Source organism: Vigna umbellata, chromosome 2 (genome assembly GCF_029865625.1).
Source record: "Vigna umbellata cultivar VRB3 chromosome 2, Vumbellata_1.0, whole genome shotgun sequence".
In the NCBI taxonomy this organism is placed as follows: domain Eukaryota; kingdom Viridiplantae; phylum Streptophyta; class Magnoliopsida; order Fabales; family Fabaceae; genus Vigna; species Vigna umbellata.
The window spans coordinates 52,675,972-52,697,057 of NC_142166.1; the positions used below are offsets into that span (position 1 = coordinate 52,675,972).

At 31.8% G+C, this 21,086-nt stretch overlaps 3 protein-coding genes across 3 annotated transcripts; 1 reads left to right on the top strand and 2 right to left on the bottom strand.

Annotated features, from left to right (window-relative positions):
• Nucleotides 1-320: 320 nt before the first annotated feature.
• On the top strand, nt 321-3,627 carry MCM10 (minichromosome maintenance 10). Its single transcript, XM_047306390.2, has 11 exons — nt 321-492; nt 582-753; nt 866-940; nt 1,039-1,276; nt 1,372-1,496; nt 2,284-2,317; nt 2,407-2,453; nt 2,567-2,716; nt 2,833-2,897; nt 2,988-3,057; nt 3,153-3,627. The coding sequence occupies exons 1-11, from the start codon at nt 378-380 to the stop codon at nt 3,313-3,315; spliced, it is 1,254 nt and encodes a 417-aa protein (XP_047162346.1). The 5' UTR covers nt 321-377; the 3' UTR covers nt 3,316-3,627.
• A 2,578-nt stretch (nt 3,628-6,205) lies between these two features.
• On the bottom strand, nt 6,206-10,513 carry LOC124832234 (beta-galactosidase 13-like). The gene is made up of 17 exons (XM_047306388.2): nt 10,219-10,513; nt 9,958-10,053; nt 9,752-9,864; nt 9,592-9,658; nt 9,410-9,502; nt 9,180-9,323; nt 9,004-9,098; nt 8,805-8,910; nt 8,507-8,710; nt 8,246-8,413; nt 7,977-8,155; nt 7,773-7,882; nt 7,582-7,691; nt 7,367-7,474; nt 7,178-7,282; nt 6,927-7,072; nt 6,206-6,820 (listed from the first exon to the last, which is right to left on the bottom strand). Exons 1-17 carry the CDS (start codon nt 10,435-10,437, stop codon nt 6,352-6,354), a joined length of 2,532 nt encoding a protein of 843 aa, XP_047162344.1. The 5' UTR covers nt 10,438-10,513; the 3' UTR covers nt 6,206-6,351.
• A 5,479-nt stretch (nt 10,514-15,992) lies between these two features.
• Nucleotides 15,993-20,271, bottom strand: LOC124832233 (beta-galactosidase 13-like). The gene is made up of 17 exons (XM_047306387.2): nt 19,975-20,271; nt 19,763-19,858; nt 19,550-19,662; nt 19,392-19,458; nt 19,210-19,302; nt 18,980-19,123; nt 18,805-18,899; nt 18,609-18,714; nt 18,312-18,515; nt 18,051-18,218; nt 17,782-17,960; nt 17,578-17,687; nt 17,386-17,495; nt 17,171-17,278; nt 16,982-17,086; nt 16,731-16,876; nt 15,993-16,626 (listed from the first exon to the last, which is right to left on the bottom strand). Exons 1-17 carry the CDS (start codon nt 20,191-20,193, stop codon nt 16,158-16,160), a joined length of 2,532 nt encoding a protein of 843 aa, XP_047162343.1. The 5' UTR covers nt 20,194-20,271; the 3' UTR covers nt 15,993-16,157.
• Between the last annotated feature and the right edge of the window lie 815 nt (nt 20,272-21,086).

The window sequence follows — 21,086 nt, forward strand, 5'->3', positions numbered from 1 at the left end:
ATTTCATTAGGCGTTCGTTAAAAAAATTTCAAGATATATTTTATTTTTATCCCTTTATTTATTTTCATTTTTTGATCTATTAATATCAATAGTTAAGAATAAATTTATATTATAAGTCAAGCGATTGATTATAAATTTAATATATAATTTATATTATAATATTTATTTATTAAAACATTTAAAAATACTTATTTGTCATAAATTTTACATATTTGTAATGTAGGAAAAAAACGATAATCCGTTGAAGAAGAAGAGGGAAGAGCATGAGTAAACTTATAAATTGAATTGAATTCCCTCCAAAACATAGTCTCCCTCCAAAATCAAAATCACCAAAACCCTAACCCTTTTTCTCTTCTCTTCTCTTGTAGTACTGTGATATGTGTCGCAGAGGCAGAGCATTAGTCACCATGGCAAGCCACGAAGACGACCTCGATCTCCTTCTCTCTCTTCAAGACAGAGTTCCCGACACTCCTCCCGCTTCTCCCACACCAGGTATCATCACTATCTCAACCAATTTTTTTCTTTTCTTTATGCATTTTTCGTTCCTTTCTTCCCTTCTCCTTCTCATGTAATTATTGCAGGTTACCTTTCCGATGACGAATCGCTCAACCAAAGGGACAAACCTGACATGTCCGTATTCAAAAACGCCGTTCAAGATTGTCTTCCCTATGACCCCCCAAAAGCGCTCAAACCAACTAACAAACCTGTTACTAACGATTCCCAGCTTGAAAAGTTTTCAGGCCTTCGCATTAAGTACGATTCGCCTTATTTTCATTTCCCCTATTCACTATTACGTCTACCTGTAAATTAACGGCTCCAACGGAACTGCAATTTATTCTCTCCATCTGTTTTCCGTTCTGACTAGGAACCAATTGTTAACTCCTGCGGAGTTGAAGGAACAATTTTCAGACATTCGCTTTGTTCGGTTATCTGTTATCAAGTAATCTTCTTTACCTTCTCTTCATGAATAAATCGTTTAATATATTTTGCTAGTATCAAAGATTGGATTTCTTATGGTTTTTTATGTGGATTATTCAGGAATTCGTTGATTGGAGATAGTTTCTCTGGAAATTGGGCCACTGTTGGTGTTTTGACTGAGAAGGGGAGTCAGAAGACAAGTTCAACGGGGAAAAGCTTTTCTATATGGAAAATTGGGTGTCTGGATGAATGTACCATTTCTCTTTTCTTGTTCGGAGATGCTTATCAGAGGAACATGCAAGAGCAAGCGGGAACGGTCTTTGCACTGTTTAACTGTGCTGTTCGCAAGGATAGTGCGGTATTGAATTGTTATGAGTAGCGTCAGTTTTTCAGTTTGGGAATAAAAGTTTGCCGTAAGTTTTCTAATCTTTCTGATTTTCACTGTTTTTGCAGGGCAATGGTTTTTCTTTGAGTATATACTCCCCTAGACAAATTGTGAAGATGGGCACCTCTGTTGATTATGGGGTTTGCAAAGGGAAGCGAACAGATGGGATTGCTTGTACGCTGGTCATAAATAAGTACGTAAACAGCTGAGTTTCTTTTCAAGATTATCTTTTGATTTGATGGCGTGTGATCTCACAATAGTTTTTTTTTTTTTAAATTCTGTGAACCGTGTCATCCTATATTTTAAGGAGTTACTTATGGTAATTTTTTATTTATTTACATTTTTGCCTACGAGTGAACGTGCCTGTTTTAAATTGCAATTTGGCAGTGTATCCAAGTATCTTAAACTTGAGAAGAACATTTCATTTTTCACTCAGACAAATAAAACACGATGAAGTACACAACCTTTAGGATTAATAAATAAAGGGCGACATTTTTTACGGGTGAATCAGGCTAGGTGTTGTTGCAGAATTTGTTTTCAATGTTTGAAAGATGCATTTGAAAGAAAATGTTGTCTAGGGTGAACTTTAGAAAATGAAGAGCAGTGTGGGTGAATTAATGATTTGCGCCTTTTGTAAGGTGTCTCCCCTTCAATAACAATCTATGCGTTTTTTTTTAGGATTCAGTTTACTAAATTCACATTTGCCAAGCATGAGCAATATTAGTTGTTTCATGAATCCATGTACTTTTCATAATTTCATTTTGTTAATTTGTTTTTATTGAGTATATCACCTTTAATATTAAAAGACTTGCTCATAAAACTATCTTATAAGGTGTACTCATTGATAAAGGAACTATGAAATATCATTAAACGTGTTGTGATATCTTTGTCATTAATACACTTCCTTCTAAACCATCTTTCTGACAGTATCATTGTTTGTCATATACCTATTTTATAACCGTTGATCTTTGTTATTTCAGACGTCATGGGACATATTGCAAATATCATAAATCAGTGAGTAGCGTTTAATTCTTGTAAGTTTTCTTGTTTATTCTGCTGTAGCGAGGATATTATTATTTTCACTAACGAGAAACATAATGCAGAAAGCATCAGAGAAATATTCCACGATGCGAAGTGAACTCATGGGAGGGTGCGTATTTAGTTCTTTCAATGTTCAATTTCTTATTGCTAGTTTAAAGCTTGCTCTCAATTTGTCTGATTTGATCTGTTGTGACATTTAAACACGTGTTCTTTTGTTAGCAGAAACTTAAGAACAGCGTTTAGGCCTAAGTCTAGGGATTACCTCAAATCAGAAGGAATTTACTTAGTTGACCCCCTTGCTGACAAAACAAACTCGAAGAATTCTCGGCCAGTGAAACTATTGTCCGCGGATGGTCTCAGAAAGGCATTGAGGTTTGTCTCTATTATTTTGACCCGAGGGGCACATGCTGAGTTATATTAAAGACATTTTATTTTTTTCTCCAGTTGATTCTTTTGAAGTCTAGCATTAATAATAATTTCTGTGCCAGCAATGCAGGAAAAGTAACAACAACTCATCATTCTCAAGGGATCAGGTTTCTTTCTCAGCTTGCAGGTGATTGGATTACATATAACTTTAATGACATTCATTAGTGTATTCATGGTTGATATTGTGTTCTTAGCTTACTTTTGCGCATATACTCAGCCATGACGAATCCGAAAGCGAAGGATAAAGGATCAAAGATTCCACATGAACAAAAATGTACGGAGAAGAGGTGAGATGAAGAAAACATCCATTCTAGTTTGTCACATCTTATAGATGCCATTGTTAAAGGACGGACATTCCAATTTGACTTATTTTTTTCTTCAGGAAATCATCCTTTCCGAATGTGGCATCTTCTTCAGTCATAGGAAACCGACAGTTGGATGGAAAAAGAATAAAATCAGATGACCAGGTTTTGGCTGCTAAAACTTCAAAGCCTACTGAAAAGATGATTGAATTAGACTTTGTAAGCTCGGACGAAGACTTCTAAATTTCCTATATTGCTCTCAGCCCCACTTTGTCGAGCAGAACTGTGTGTCCGTGAGTAGGAAGTGAAAGCTTTCCACAGACGGTATCATATGCGGTAGCCTACGGTAGTGACCCTATAATTGCTGTCAACATGTCAAATTATTTTGAACTGTGGTAGGATTGATGTTAGAAAATTGAATAAACGGAAGTAGAGTAAAAAGTAAGCACTACCATTATTTAAAATTTGTAAATTAAGGATGGAATGGGATTAGTTCGTTTACTTTGTGAGGAATATTTTTTCTTCTCTAACATGAAATGATTTGATTTTTATGTTGATTTTGATATAATATTGCACTTAATGGTTTATTTCTTGTGCTTTAAAAGGAATATCAAATTCATGGGCTTGCTCAATATACACAAATGATGCTTATTGTTATGTCTACATACATTCATCAATTTTACTGTATTCAAGACAGATCTGAAAATAAAATAAATGAATAAATTTTATATTTGTTTTTTAATCTGATTTTTTAGTGTTTGATTATTTACTAATTTCCTTTTAATTATATATGCAAGTTAACTGATGAATTAATTTTGTAGCAAACTAATGGAAATAAAATAGAGTTGTCATTTTAAGTTTTTTGTTTTTTGATGTAATTTCTTGTAAAATAATTTCTCATTAAAATAATTAATAGATATAACAAGGAAAAGTGAATACCTAGGGAGAGAAAAATCAATCTGGATATAAATTAGGGGATGTTAATGGAGTGTTCGTGGGTTTTATTGTTTTATTGTTTTATTCTCATTATGGAAATATAATTTTTTTATCTCATTTTATCATTTTTTTATTGTCTGAAATTTAATAAATACTTTGAATTTGGTTATTATAAAGATTATTGAATTGAAACTTCTAAATTTGGATATTATATTACTTCTATAAATTAACATAGGTGATACCCCAAAAAAAAGAAAATAAGGACATTGAAATAAAGTTGATGAAGTTAAAAATTATTTTGAAAAAATAAGAAAAACAAGCAAACAATAAAGTTTTAAAATATTTTAAATTTGTTTTCACTTTACGTTTTTAAATTATAGTAAGATCTTTTCATACAAAAAAAGATTATATAACATACTACTTCAATAAAATTGCATAAAAATAAAAAATTAAATCAATAATAATTTGAAATTAGAAATAGATATTTTATTCTATTAATTTAAATATATTTTGAATACTGATTAAAAAATATTTATGGCAATAAATTATTATTATATTAAATGAAATAAATTTATACAAACGATTGCAAAATTACACTTATAAAGAAATCACAAAATTATGAAAGTAAATAAGAAATCAAAGTATTAAAAAAAACGTGAAAAAGATTAATTTATGTCCCAAAAACAATTCAATATATATGAAATTGTATAATTAAATATATGATAAGAGCATATGATTTTTATACCGTTTATATTTTTTATAACAATATATTTAATTTATTTTAGTTATTTCAGTTAGTTTTGATCACTTACCTTATCAAATATTGTTTAAAGATAAAATGTTTTATTCAATAATAATAGATGGTATAATAAGAATTAAAGTAAATTGTATAATACTAAAAGAGGCAAGGAACAGTGACAATTTACTAAAATATTAAAAGTAGAAAAAAAATGTAAACTTAAATATTACTTCAAGTAAATATTTAAAATTAACTGTTCTTCTGTAAGTAAGGAAATGATAAAATTAGTAAGATACTTTTTTAAAATATAAGTTTTTGGTCAAATAAATTTATAAGTTCATTAAATAAAATGTAAAAGATCCTTAAAATGACTTCTGAATCTCACTCTAAAATTTATTTTCAGATTTTAAAATATTTTTATAATAATTCAAAAAAACATTATAATACTAAGAATTTCTAATAAGAAAAACTAGTATAATAAATTTATTATTTGATACTAACTTACAGATTAATTTCTATATGAAAACATGTGCATAAAGCTAAATATGTCATGGAACTCTTTAAATAGTTTTTATACAAGTTTAACATTTCATTCTCACTTCTTAATTATGAACATTATGTTGTAGTCTATGCACCAAATTAATATAATGTTTTAATATTTATACGAAAGGAAAGTAATGCCTGAGTGCCCATAAATCACTTATTAACTAAGTGATTATATTTGTAAAAGTGATTAACTAAGCACTGTTCTCACTTTTTTCCACAAAAAATATATTAATACATTAGGAAACGATACTATCTTAATAGCAAGCTACACTTCACTTATTTCAAGCACTACCTCTTTAGAAGATAGATCTGCACTTTAATTATTATTTTCTTGGTGTATTTTTTTTTCTAAATAAAACCAAAAAATATAAGAGAATTTTATAAGTATTATAACATTATTTAAGTTTTAAACTTTTTCTTATCCAAAAACAGATTAGAACTGTAACAAGAGGCTGGATGTATTAAAAATTCATTATTATTCAAATTATGTATTTTTATAATATATTTATTTCGATCCAGTTGAAATAATATTATTAGTCTAATTATATATGACGTATTATTTGTTTTGAAGTATGAAATTCTTTTATTGTTATGCTTTTTCAAAAACATTTTAGAGGATTATAAGAGAGAGATATATAAATTCTCTTTTGACTTAAACTCTTAAGAAATGTATTATTGGATGTATTGAAAAGTTAGTTTCTTATTTTAACTGATGGTTAATTTATACCAATACTTATTTATTTTATATTTAAAGATTGATGTATTAATATAATTGTAAAAATCAAAGTGAATTAACATTTTTAAAATGAAAAATTAAGTAGTAATAACGTAATTTATATAAGAGTAAATATAAACATAAATAATTGTTGAAAGGATTTAAAATAAAGTAAAGTACGAAAGTTGTGAACAAAATTGAATGGTGAAACTTTTATTGCGAGATAAATGACATATAATGTAATCATTGAATTCAAGTATGATACCCAAAAAACAATGATACAAGTTTTGGACTCTCTTTGATAAAATCAAACCAGTCATCTTGGATTCATTTATTGATTGATTTAAGAACACCTCACTTGGATTGCAAGGGTTTTCACCAATATTTCTGGGCATGGATCTGCACCATTTTGGTTGAACACTGCACGATTTAATGCAACCGAGCAAGTTTCTTTGCCTAAGCATTCCTGCTCCACGATTTGCTTGGTAGCAACAGCATTGCAAGTTCCTAAAATATACTCTCCACAATAACCACTTGGATTACCAAAACTGGCAAACTCAATAGTCATAATCTTTTTTCCAGGTGCACACATTAGTGAGGCTTGGGGTGCAATGTATGGCACAATAGGATGAAAATTTCCTCTTCTAGAGACCCATGAATTCACATTGGGAGGGTCGTTCTCTGCAATGAAACTGCAGATTGTGTCTCTATTCACGTTCAAGATCTCAACCTGTAGTGGAGCCAATGGTTCCTCTTCAAATATAACAAGCAAGTTGTCTTGTGGGTTGAGGAAAGATCTTGGGATGTGGAACCTGAATGAGTGGTACAAGTTACAAAATGTTCAATACAATACTCTATTCTTTTGTGTTTAAAAAGACCAAGAGAAAAATTTTCATTTCTAGGGAGTGGTTTGCTTACTCTGATTGTGTGGGCTTTCCAAGTGGGGAAAGGAAACTCATCCAGTGGCGACCAATGTTTTTACCATTGATCCACATCATTCCTTTGCCCATTCCAGTCATCCTGATGGCAACTGGACCTGTTCCCTCTGGGGTAACAAATCTTGTCTGTAAAACCAATGCATGATATCATCAAAAAATTATACAGCATAAAGAATTTTAAAGCGTTAGTTAAATATAATAGTTTGACATAAGACGTGTGATATTTCTTACCCTATACCAGGAGAGTGGGCGTGGGACTGGACTGAGTGGCTTCCATTTTGCCTTTAATGATCCTTCATCACTGAAAACTTTCATGCCTTCACCCCTTAGACCAACCTATAAATTAAAATTACTTGTTTTAGTTATGTCAATATAACATATTGAACCTCAATTTTACTATCAAGCTATAATTCAACTAACCCGATGACCCCACATATTGGTAGTGATATCACGTGTTCCTGTGTTGAGAGCGATGATGGATATGGACTTGGGTCCTGCGTATCTATGTTCCATGTAAGCTCCACTATCCTGTATATTCAAATTTGAAGTGACGAAACAACATTATTCTTTTATACACATTGACACTTGGATCAATGTTCATTAAACACAAAAGAAGAGAAAAATAAGTCTCATACAGGTAATCCAACTGTGCCAGCCAGGATGGAAATAAAGTTGGTTCCAACTCTAAGTTGAACTGGTCGTTGAAAATCAAAAGATTTTTCTTCATGAGTTCCATGAGCACTTCCTAAATCACAATAATTAAGACACTTACATTACAAACATGTCTCCTCACCCTTCTGATATGTTTTTAACTTATTATCCTTACCAACAAGGTCTCCATTTACAAATGCAACCATTGTGTGTCCGAGACTCATAATACGAAGAATTGGGAGAACTCCGGGCTTTATTGGCAAGTCTTCTGGAGCCAACTCAAAGCTGTAGCGAATAAAAGGGTTAAAAATTAGAGACAATAGTCATATAAAATGTTTCCAAAATAAAATAATTAAACAATATCCTTACACAAACTCACCTTGTGGTGTACCAAGCATAATCAGTAGTGTCCTTGAGCAAACTGTAAAGCTCTGCCGGAATATTTTGGTACATATCCATTTTTTTAGTTGTTGGGATGGCCTCGTTGAACATCTCCCATTGGAAATTGTTTGCAATGGGAGACCTCTCATAGTTCCTCGAATTATGTTGTGAAACAATCTATTAGATGTACCATTTGTCAGTGAAATATCCATTTGTGAATTGTATGTGATAACATATTGGAGATGAAGAAACAAGTTATTTAATTACACTTTGTGTGTTGTAGACTAAAGTCTTGCAATCAGGGAGGACGCTAATGGAATGTGCAGGCAAAAAGTAGTTAGTGCCCCTGAAGTTAATAGTGGCTGCCTCTGTTGTGTGGTTGTTAGTGATGAAAGCAGCACACAAATTTGTTCCAAGCTTCTCAAAGGTTCTAATCTGCATGACATATATAGCAACAAAGTTTAGCTTGATATTTTTTTGACACTACCTTATCTCTATGTAACATTCAAAATAATGTCAAATGCTTACCTCATGAAATTCGTTCAACTTTTCTACATTGGGATCGCCACCAAGGATAGCTTTCCTGCAAAGGAGCACAGCTTTATGCACATCTCTCAAATGACTCCATTTTGGTTCTCTTTGTAAACCGTATTCATCAAGAGGTGCCTCATCATAATAACGAGTTGTGGTAAAGGCAGAACTGGTTCTACCAAAGTTCGTTCCTCCGTGGTACTACAAAATTTACACATTAAGTTACAAATTTAAGAAAAAAAATTATTATCATAAATTCTAATAGTACATCAAGATTTAGTTGAGAGAGAAACACCATATAGTAGTTGACTAAGTTTCCACCCTTAGAGAAAAATCGAGCAATTGAAAAGGCAATATCTTCTGCGGATCTTTGGGATGGTGGATCTCCATGTACTCTGTACCTGAAGTTCAAGATTACAAAATAAAATGTAGTATTAGAAGTGCTCATGATTTTGAAGTTTTTCACTAAGGACGAACGTTAAGTCATTTCTTACTGAGCGGTCCAGTTCTCTGTCCATATGGCTGGTTTGTATGGTTTGTTTGGTCCTGAGAATGTATCACCGCAATGTCTTCCATTACAAGCATTGATCTATTAAATGAAATCACAAGATGTCAAGTTAAGTTGAAAGAGAATTTGTAGCTATGTTACCACTATTGTGTAATAACTTACCACTGGATCAGGTGCATCTCTTTGCTTGCACATGACCCATGGAACTCCAACATCCAATGCTACTGCCATGTTTGCAGCCCATTGGACATAACTGACTCCCTTCTCCTCGTATGCAAGTTGAATATGGTTGTACTCATTCTCAATCTGCAACCAATGAATAATGTTGCATGTTTACATACATTGATTACTCAAACAGAAATTAAACACATGGTTGATTACAAAATCAAGACCTGAGCTAAGATGATGGGGCCTCCTTGAGGAGCAAAGAGCTTCTCATCTTTCATCATTTGTACAATCTTTGTCACGAAGGCTTGCATGTGTTGCTTCAAATTAAAGTAATTTTCATGTTAATGCTTAAATTATGTATTGAACTTTCATGTTAAAGGAATTATATATGGAGGATTGAGAATACCTTATAAGGCTCATTATCAGAGCGGAATATGATGTCAGGAACCTCTCTAAGCCAATATGGAAGTCCTCTAATGAACATATAATGAATGAGAGTAAGGTTGAGAATAACAAAGACAATGAATCATATATTTGGAAATCATATTAATTAATGGATATTGTACCCGTGGTTCCACTCGGCTTGGATGAAGGGTCCAACCCTAAGAGTGACAAACATTCCAAACTCTTGAACAAGCTTAATAAACTTCACCAAGTCGTAATTACCTTCAAAGTTGAACTACATATTGACAGGAAAAAAACATTTTCACAAAACCCCCTTTAAGTTTTATGGTCCCAAACCAATTGAATCAATAGACAACAATTAATTCACCTGTCCTTGTATGGGCTCATGAGCATTCCAAAACACGTAGGTTTGGATGACATTTATACCTCCACGTCTTGCATTATCAAGAAGGACAGGCCACATCTGCATTATTCATGTAAAGATATGTGTGATGAACCATATATATATATATATATATATATATATATATATATATATATATATATATATATATTTCTCTTTTACATGAAAAAGTACAATATTATAATATATATGTATATATGTGTGTGTGTGATGAAAGTAACTTACATCTGGTGTGCTTCGTGGATAATGGATGGAACCTGAAAATAGCAGCTCACGCCTTCCGTTAATGAACATTGATTTGCCATCATAAGTGACATTCTGAGCAGTCATGTGACGACCATACCCGCCTTTATGGTGACCACGTCCTTGTGTTACAACCACAATAGTGGAAACCAAGGCCATGAGAAAAAGGGTGCGAGCCATGGTGTTATTGATGTGTTCCATCCTTTTTATTATTTTGCATGAGAATTGAAAGGAGAATTTGAGTGAGCCAATGCAAGGTTCCTCTTTCTCACGTAGAGAGAGAGGTACCTGGAAGCTGATTTGCTAGTTGCATCAATTTTTCTTTTATACTACTCTTACACCAATAGGTGTCAACCTCTGAGAGAAAATTGCACTTTCACATACTATTTTTTGTATTGTTTTACCATTCAATGGTAATACTTTTTTCTTTTTAACCTTAATTTTATGGGATCATGTTATTCTTGGCCATAAAAAAACTCAAAGAGTCATATTTGCTTATTTACTATTTTTTTTAGTTCAAATTATCTAAATTTACTTACTACCTTCTTAACATATTTCTATTATTTTAAAAAACCAAACATTTGTGATAGATGAATTGAAATTAGTTATTATTATTATGTTTTTTTTTACACATTTATTATACTGAATTTCACTATTTTTGCAGGGTAATGGTTTTTCTAATATAGACGGACAATTTTTACTAGTGAAAAAGATACGGAGAGATCATTCTAGGTGTTGTTGAGAAATCTGTTTTGAATATTTATTTCAATTACATATTCAAGTTAACCGATGAATTAATTTTATAGCAAAGTGATGGAAATAAAATATTGAGTTACGTTATTTTAAAGTTTTTTATTTTAATGTAATTTCTTGTAAAATAAATTCACATTAAAATATTTAATAGAGATAACAAGGAAAAGTGAATACGTGAGGAGAGAAAAATCAATCTGGTTACAATTTAGGGATGTTAATGGAGTGTTTTGTGGGTTTTATTATTTTATGTTCATTCTTGTTGTGAAAATTTATTCTCACATATGGAGATATAATTTCTTTTTGTCTCATTCCATCATCTTTGGCTTCAAATATCAATTAATATAAGTTTTAAATACTTTGAAATAAAGTTGGTTATTATAGAGATTAGTGGATAGTACTTGTAAAATTAACATAGGTGACACGTGTAACATCCCAAAAATATAGTATAAAACTATATAATAGAATAATCACATGTTAATAATACTACAGATCAGTCTTACAAAATATGACGTATGCTTATGACCGAACGACCTTACAGAATAACGAGAAAGTTAAAACTGTACAAATAAGCAATCTAGACCGAACGGTTTACAAAAGCCTATACTGAACGGTCATACAAAAGAAAAAGGCAAAAGATGATCGAACGATCATCGTACGAATAAACTAACTACTGATCGAACAATTTTACTGTTCGGTCTTAACTTCTACCTCGACCAAACTTTCTTCTTCCAGCGCTTCTTCCAGCAGCTCTTCTCCTTCTGCTCACATGCTCATGGATGATCATTGCGACAGGACAATAACCGAACGTACAAAACGAACAAGACAAGAAAATAGGGTAAGCTTATGTAATTTAATTCATGTATCAGCATATATTTCATAAAATCAATTAAACCAGATAAATCATTAACTCTTTCATGTAAAGCCTAATACTAGATTCTGACTGTCCGAACTGTATGAATTATGTGTAGCTACGACGTTCGTGCACCCGGGTGATGTAGTAACTGGGATACCCTCAACAGCTGCCACCCGAGGTTAGTCCTATCTGTCCAAATTAACCATAAGGACTAGGACCTCCTGCCATTCCCACACATGACTTACCCTTCTCTACGTGAGAAACGAGTAATCACAGAATATCAGGATGAATCGCCAGCTTAGCTTTATCCACATTCATACTTTACAAATTCCAATATCCATTCATGAGATATTCCTCTCAGGGATACTCTTTCATAATCAAAGTCATTTCATCCATATCATATTCCATCATCTTTCATCATTAAAACTTCAACTTAACCAATTTGAACAAAAATCTTGTAGGATACCAGATACCGAACGTTAGTTTTTAACCCAAAACGAGACTGAAAACTTGGAGTGAGACCGAGATGTCTCCAACTCAAAACATATCAAATCGAGAGAGTTACTCACTTGTTGTGAAAGGGACCGAATACAATAATACTTCTCAGAGACCAATAGAATCGAACGTTATTTTCCAAGTGAGCCAATTTAATGAACTGACTCTTGAGAGTTCAAATAGAACACTATAAAGCCTAGGCCGAGTACTAAGACTCTAGGCCGAAACCAATTGAGTCAGATACTGTAGGACATCAAATAATAGTACTTGACTGAATCATATGAAGAAACCGAACGCCAATAAATACTTAGCTTCTTAATGAGTTAAACATCAAGGAAACCGAATGCCATTGAGTTTGGCCTAATGCTCTTATTTTAAAAATTATATTACTGAATCAAGGTCGAGCGCTTGGTTTAAGACCGAGCACTACTTAGTACGGGCGCTTGGTGTAAGACCGAGCACTACTTAGTACGAGCGCTTGGTGTGAGACCGAGCACTACTTAGTACGAGCGTTTGGTATAAGACCGAGTACTACTTAACTTATAGAATAAAGGCTTGATAATTATAAGATATCATTTAACTAATGTTCAAGAACGAACGAAATATACAAATACATATAGATATACTGAAGTTTATAGTCAAATACCAAGGAACGAATATCCTTGGTTGAACGCTTAAGTACAAATATTACAAAACAAAACGAATACACTAGTCTTCAACTATAATTCTCTCCAAATGAAAGAATCCAGTTCCAACCGAGTTCACAAGAAAACCGAACACTATATCGAACGAGCATTGGTCTAATACCAAACACTTATTAAGAACGAACGCCACTGAGAACGAACGCTTGTATAATTGAATGGTCAATGACCTTCAGTGACGAACATCAATTTTCATATGGAAATACATACTCAGAATTCATACTCTTATTAATACATTTCTCAACATTTATCTCTATACATACATACAACCAAAACATAGTAACAATCATACTTCATATTTCATCCAATATTCACACAAACATGCCATCATTCCAAGTAAGAATAAAATTAAATTAAATAAACTTCTCTTACCTCTTAACGTGACCGAACGCTCACTGATATGGTTACTGGTTCACCTCTACAAATCCTTCTACCCCCAACGCTCGACAAATTCCGAAACTAAATCAAATAAAGATCAAAACACTATTAGAATCACTCATTTTAGAAGAGTGATCAACACATGAAACCAGAACTTGGTTTGCATGTCCAGGAAACCACACGGCTGAGGGAGAGATGAACTTACCAGCTCAGAATCGAAAACTGATCGGTTCAAACGAACGCCCTCGACGTCGGGAATGCTCAGGTGTGGTCTGTTTGATGATCGGAGGAAGAAAAGAGTAAGTTTTTTGTAGAGAGAAGATGAAGAAATCTTATAGAGAAGGAGGAGAAGAATGGGGTTTCAGACGATTGAAGAAGATGGTTGCATGCAGAGAGTGGCGTGAATTTTGAAAACTTAGAGTTTTATTCCTACCATCAAAGCCGAACGACCACTCCATTGCTCACACCTGTCTTCCACTTTCTGTTTTCCAGTTCCCCTTCCTCGACACTTGTCTTCCACTCAGCTGGGGTTTTGAGTGGCTTTTTAACGGTTCTGACAACACGAAATAAAGAAAAAAGACATTGAAATAAAGTTGATGAAGTTAAAAATTATTTTGAAAAATTAATAAAAATACTTTATCCTTTTTCAATTTTTTTTAATTATAATAAGATCTTTTCGTACTAATAAGATTATATAACATACTACTTCAATAAATTTCATAGAAAAAATTAAATCAATAATAATTCAAAATTAGAGATAGAGATTTATTTTTTAACTTGGATACTGATTAATTTTTTCTTATGATAATAAATTATTATATTATAAAATATATTTATATAATTGTGATTGTAAAATTGCATTTATGAAAATAGTTAGAAAATAAATAAAAAATTATAAAGAATTTACAAATAATATTTTACAAGTAAATAATAAATAAAAGTACTAAGTTAAAATGATTAAATGTATGTCTCCTAAGCGATTTGATACACTATTAAATCCAATAAAGAATAGAATTATGTAATTAACAATACGATAATAGAGGAAATACCTCAAAGATTTAAAAAGAAGACTTATTACATATCCAAACAGTCGTACCGTTAAGAAAAAAATGAAAATTATTTTAGTGAAACAAAAGCTCAAACAAAAACTAAGGATTAAATGAACATAATTTCTTTTTAGTATCCAATCAATTAAAGGTTTATGCGTTTGAGCAAGTAAATTTAATATTCAAACATTTTCATGTAAAAAAATAAACAATAAACAAAAAATATCAAAAAAGAGTTAAAGTAATCAAATATATAGTTTATAAACTATTTGATCCAACAAAATTGATAATACACCATTTTTGAACATAAACTTTTTACATAAACGCATACAATAAAAAAAATATTTACTCAAGGTCGTAATAAAAGAGAAAATACCTTACATGTCTAAGTGAACTTTGTTGATACAGAACAAATCAAATCATTCACAAAGAAAAAAAGTATATAAGAATAAAAACAAAAAAAGACCAAATAAATATATATATATATATATATATATATATATATATATATATATATATAATTATATATAAGAGATTCACTATTTTGGTGTATATTTTATTTTTCAATTTTATCCTTAATAAGAAACTTTTAAAACTAAAATAATTATGTAAAATATCAAAAAATAAAATTATAATACTAATAATTTCTTATAAGAAAAACTAGTATAATAAATTTATTAGTTGATACTCACTTACGGATTAATTCCTATATGAAACATTATGTTTTAATATTATATGAAAGGAAAGTAATGCCTGTAGTTGTTGAGTGCCCATAAAACACTTATTAACTAAGTGATTATATTCGTAAAAGTGATACATTTTTGGTTTGTAAGCATTGTTCTTACGTTTTTTCTCCCCCAAAAAAATGTATTCAATACCTTAGAAAACGATACTATCTTAATAGCAAGCTATACTTTGAAGCACTACCACTTTAGAAGTTAGACACACTTTAATTATTAATTTCTTAGTGTATTTTTTTTAAGAAAAAAAAAGCAAAAATACAAGAAAATTTATAGTAATAGAATTTTATAACATTATTTAAGTTTTAAAATTTTTTTATTGAAAAACTCATTGTAACCAGATGATGAGGTATATATAAAATCCATTCTTCAAATTATGTATTTTTATAATATATTTGTTTCGATATTAAGTATGTTAAAATAATATCATTTATCTAATTATATATGATGTATTATTTATTTTGAAGTACGAAACTTTTTTAATTATTATGTTTTTTCGAAAATGTTTTAGAGGATTGGAGAAGGAAAATATATTTAAATTTCTTTTTACTTAAACTTCGAGATGAATTTTAATTGAGATAATTATTTTATAAATTATATCAATACTCATTTAATTTATATTTCAAAGATGGATGTATTAATATAATTGTAAAAATTCAAGTGAAATAATATTTTCAAAATGAAAAATTAAGTAGTATGAATGTAATTTATAAATTGGGACATATATGTACCATTAAATGTATATATAGATAACGTTGAAAGAATTTAAAGACGAAGCAAAATAAGAAAGTTGTGAACAAAATTGAATGGTGGAACTTTTATTGCAAAGATAAATAACAAATAATTTAATCATTGAATCCAAGTATGCTACCCAAAAAACAATGATAAAAGTTGAGCTCCTGGACTCTATTTTGACAAAATCAAACCAGCCATCTTAGATTCATTTATGATTGATCTAAGAACACCTCACTTGAATTGCAAGAGTTTTTACCAATATTTCTGGGCATGGATCTACACCATTTTGATTGAAAATTGCACGATTTAATGCAACCGAGCAAGTTTCTTTGCCTAAGCATTCTTGCTCCACGATTTGCTTAGTAGCAACAGCATTGCAAGTTCCTAAAATATACTCTCCACAATAACCACTTGGATTGCCAAAGCTAGCAAACTCAACGGTCATAATCTTTTTCCCAGGTGCACACATTAGTGAGGCTTGGGGTCCAATGTATGGAACAATAGGGTGAAAATTTCCTCTTCTAGACACCCATGAATTCACATTAGGAGGATCGTTCTCTGCAATGAAACTGCAAATTGTGTCTCTATTCACGTTCAAGATCTCAACCTGTACTGGAGCTAATGGTTCTTCTTCAAATATAACAAGCAAGTTGTCTTGTGGGTTGAGGAAAGATCTTGGGATGTGGAACCTGAATGAGTGGTGCAAGTTACAAAATGTTCAACACAATACTCCTTTTTTGTGTCTAAAAAAACCAAGAGAAAAATTTTCATTTCTAGTGAGTGGTTCGCTTACTCTGATTGTGTGGGCTTTCCAAGTGGAGAGAGGAAATTCATCCAGTGGCGACCAATGTTTTTACCATTGATCCACATCATTCCTTTTCCCATTCCAGTCATCCTGATGGCAACTGGACCTGTTCCCTCTGGGGTGACAAATCTTGTCTGTAAAATCAATGCATGATATCATCAAAAAATTATACAGCATAAAGAATTTTAAAGTGTTTGTTAAATATAATAGTTTGACATAAGACATGTGATATTTCTTACCCTATACCAGGAGAGAGGGCGTGGGACTGGACTGAGTGGTTTCCATTTTGCCTTTAATGATCCTTCATCACTGAAAACTTTCATGCCTTCACCTCTCAAACCAACCTATAAATTAGAATTAATTGTTTTAGTTATGTCATTATAACATGTTGAACCACAATTTTACTATCGAGCTATAATTCAACTAACCCGATGACCCCACATATTGGTAGTGATATCACGTGTTCCTGTGTTGAGAGCGATGATGGATATGGACTTGGGTCCTGCGTATCTATGTTCCATGTAAGCTCCACTATCCTATATATTCAAATTTGAAGTGATGAAGAAACGTTATTCTGTTATACTAATTGAAACTTAGATCAATGTTCATTAAACACAAAAGAAGAGAAAAGTAAGTCCCGTACAGGTAATCCAACTGTGCCAGCCAGGATGGAAATATAGTTGGTTCCAACTCTAAGTTGAACTGGTCGTTGAAAATCAAAAGATTTTTCTTCATGAGTTCCATGAGCAGTTCCTAAGTCGCAATAATTAAGACACTTACATTAGAAACATGTCTTCTCACCTTTATGATATGTTTTTTAACTTATTATTCTTACCAACGAGGTCTCCATTTACAAATGCAACCATTGTGTGTCCAAGACTCATAATACGAAGAATTGGGAGAACTTCAGGCTTTATTGGCAAGTCTTCTGGAGCCAAATCAAAGCTGCAGTGAATAAAAAGGTTAAAAGTTAGAGACAATAGTCATATAAAATGTTTTAAAAATAAAATAATTAAACAATATCCTTACACAAACTCACCTGGTGGTGTACCAAGCATAATCAGTAGTGTCCTTAAGCAAACTGTAAAGCTCTGCTGGAATATTTTGGTACATATCCATTTTTTTAGTTGTTGGGATGGCCTCGTTGAACATCTCCCATTGGAAATTGTTTGCAATGGGAGACCTCTCGTAGTTCCTCGAATTATGTTGTGAAACAATCTATTACATGTATCATTTGTCAGTGAAATATCTATTTGTGAATTCTATGTGATAACATATTGGAGACGAAGAAACAAGTTATTTAATTACACTTTGTGTGTTGTAGACTAAAGTCTTGCAATCAGGGAGGACGCTAATGGAATGTGGAGGCAAAAAGTAGTTAGTGCCCCTGAAGTTAATAGTGGCTGCATCTGTTGTGTGGTTGTTAGTGATGAAAGCAGCACACAAATTTGTTCCAAGCTTCTCAAAGGTTCTAATCTGCATGACATATATACCAAGATATTATAGCTTGATATTTTTTTGACGCTATGTTATCTCTATGTAACATTCAAAATAATGTCAAATGCTTACCTCATGAAATTCATTCAACTTTTCTACATTGGGATCGCCACCAAGGATAGCTTTCCTAGAAAGAAGCACAGCTTTATGCACATCTCTCAAATGACTCCATTTTGGTTCTCTTTGTAAACCGTATTCATCAAGTGGTGCCTCATCATAATAACGAGTTGTGGTAAAGGCAGAACTGGTTCTACCAAAGTTTGTTCCTCCGTGGTACTATAAAAGTTACACATTAAGTTACAAATTTTAAAAAATAATTATGGTCATAAATTCTATTAGTACAACAAGATTTAGTTGTGAGAGAAACACCATATAGTAGTTGACCAAGTTTCCACCCTTGGAGAAAAATCGAGCAATTGAAAATGCAATATCTTCTGCGGATCTTTGGGATGGTGGATCCCCATGTACTCTGTACCTGAAGTTCAAGATTACAAAATAAATTGTATTAGAAGTGCTCATGATTTTGAAGTTTTTCATTAAGGACGAACGTTAAGTCGTTTCTTACTGAGCGGTCCAGTTCTCTGTCCATATGGCTGGTTTGTATGGTTTGTTTGGTCCTGAGAATGTATCACCGCAATGTCTTCCATTGCATGCATTGATCTAAAAATGAAATCACAATATGTCAAGCTAAGATGAAAGAGAATTTGTGGCTATGTTACCACTACTGTGTCATAACTTACCACTGGATCAGGTGCATCTCTTTGCTTACACATGACCCATGGAACTCCAACATCCAATGCTACTGCCATGTTTGCAGCCCATTGGACGTAACTGACTCCCTTCTCCTCATATGCAAGTTGAATGTGGTTGTACTCATTCTCAATCTGCAACCATTGAATAATGCTACATATTTACATACATTGATTACTCAAACAGAAATTAAACACATGCTTGATTACAAAATCAATACCTGAGCTAAGATGATGGGGCCTCCTTGGGGAGCAAAGAGCTTCTCATCTTTCATCATTTGTACAATCTTTGTCACGAATGCTTGCATATGTTGCTTTAAATTTAAGGAATTTTCATATTAATTCTTAAATTATGTATTAAATTTTCATGTTAAAGGGATTATATATGGAAGATCGAGATTACCTTATAAGGCTCATTATCAGAGCGGAATATGATGTCAGGAACCTCTCTAAGCCAATATGGAAGTCCTCTAATGAACATATTACGAATGGGAGTAAGGTTGAGAATAACAAAGAAAATGAATCATATATTTGAAAATCATATTAATAAATGGATTGTACCCGTGGTTCCACTCGGCTTGGATGAAGGGTCCAACCCTGAGAGTGACAAACATTCCAAACTCTTGAACAAGCTTAATAAACTTCACCAAGTCGTAATTACCTTCAAAGTTGAACTGCATATTGACAGGAGAAAAAAAGAAGAACATTTTCACAAACTCCCTTTGAGTTTTGTGGTCTGGAAACAATTGAATCAAGAAACAAAAATTAATTCACCTGTCCTTGTATGGGCTCATGAGCATTCCAAAACACATAGGTTTGGATGACATTTATGCCTCCACGTCTTGCATTATCAAGAAGGACAGGCCACATCTGCATTATTCATGTTAAGACATGTGTGATGAACCATATATTTTTTTCTTTACATGAAGGAATACAATATTATAATATATATTTTTTTAACCTTATATATGATGAAAGTAACTTACATCGGGTGTGCTTCGTGGATAGTGGATGGAACCTGAAAATAACAGCTCACGCCTTCCGTTAATGAACAATGACTTGCCATCGTAAGTGACATTTTGAGCAGTCATGTGACGACCATACTCGCTTTTATGGTGACCACGTCCTTGTGTCGCAACCACAATAGTGGAAACCAAGGCCATGAGAAAAAGGGTACGAAACATGGTGTTATTAGTGTGTTCCATCCTTTTTATTTACCTTGCATAAGAATTGAAAGGAGAATTTGAGTGAGCCAATGCAAGGTTCCTCTTTCTCAAGTAGAGAAAGAGGTACCCAGAAGCTGATTTGCTAGTTGCATCAACTTTTCTTTTATACTACTCTCACACCAATAGGTGTCAACCTGTGAGACAAAATTGCACTTCCACCAACTATTTTTTACATTGTTTTACTATTTAATGGTAATGCTTTCTTCTTTTTTTAACCTTATTTTTATGTAATCAAGTTTTTTCTTGGCCATGAAAAACTCAAAAAGAGTCATGTTTCCTCGTTTACTATTTTTTTAGTGCAAACTATCTAAATTTACTCACCACCTTTTAAAATAAGAGATTTCATTGTTTAAAAGAACGAGACACTTGTTATAGTTAAATTCAAATTAGTTATTATTATTATTTTATTTTTACAGATTTATTGTATTTAGTACTTTTAATTAGTCTTTTGAAAATAAATTATTGAAAATAGATTCCTTTCTTTTTTAAATATAAATTATGGTACGGGATAATTTTTTTATTTATTATAATTTCTTTAATAGTTATAATTAAATTTATCATTTAGAATGCGACGATTCTAACTAAATAAAGGTGAAGGACAAGTAATTTGTAAATAATATATAATTAATAACTCAGTTTATTATTTTTGAAAAGTTATATCTTTAATCTATAAGACTTAAATCTAAAGTTATATTTAAGAAATTTAAATTGAAGTACCATTTATATTAATAAATTGTCGAGAAATATGTCGAATTTGAAAGTGAATTTTTAATTTATGCGTATTTAATTAAAATATATTGGAAATGTACATTTTTTTAATCTCATTGTGTTTCTTTAACAATTTATTTAAAAGGCATGGTTAGTTGTTTGAT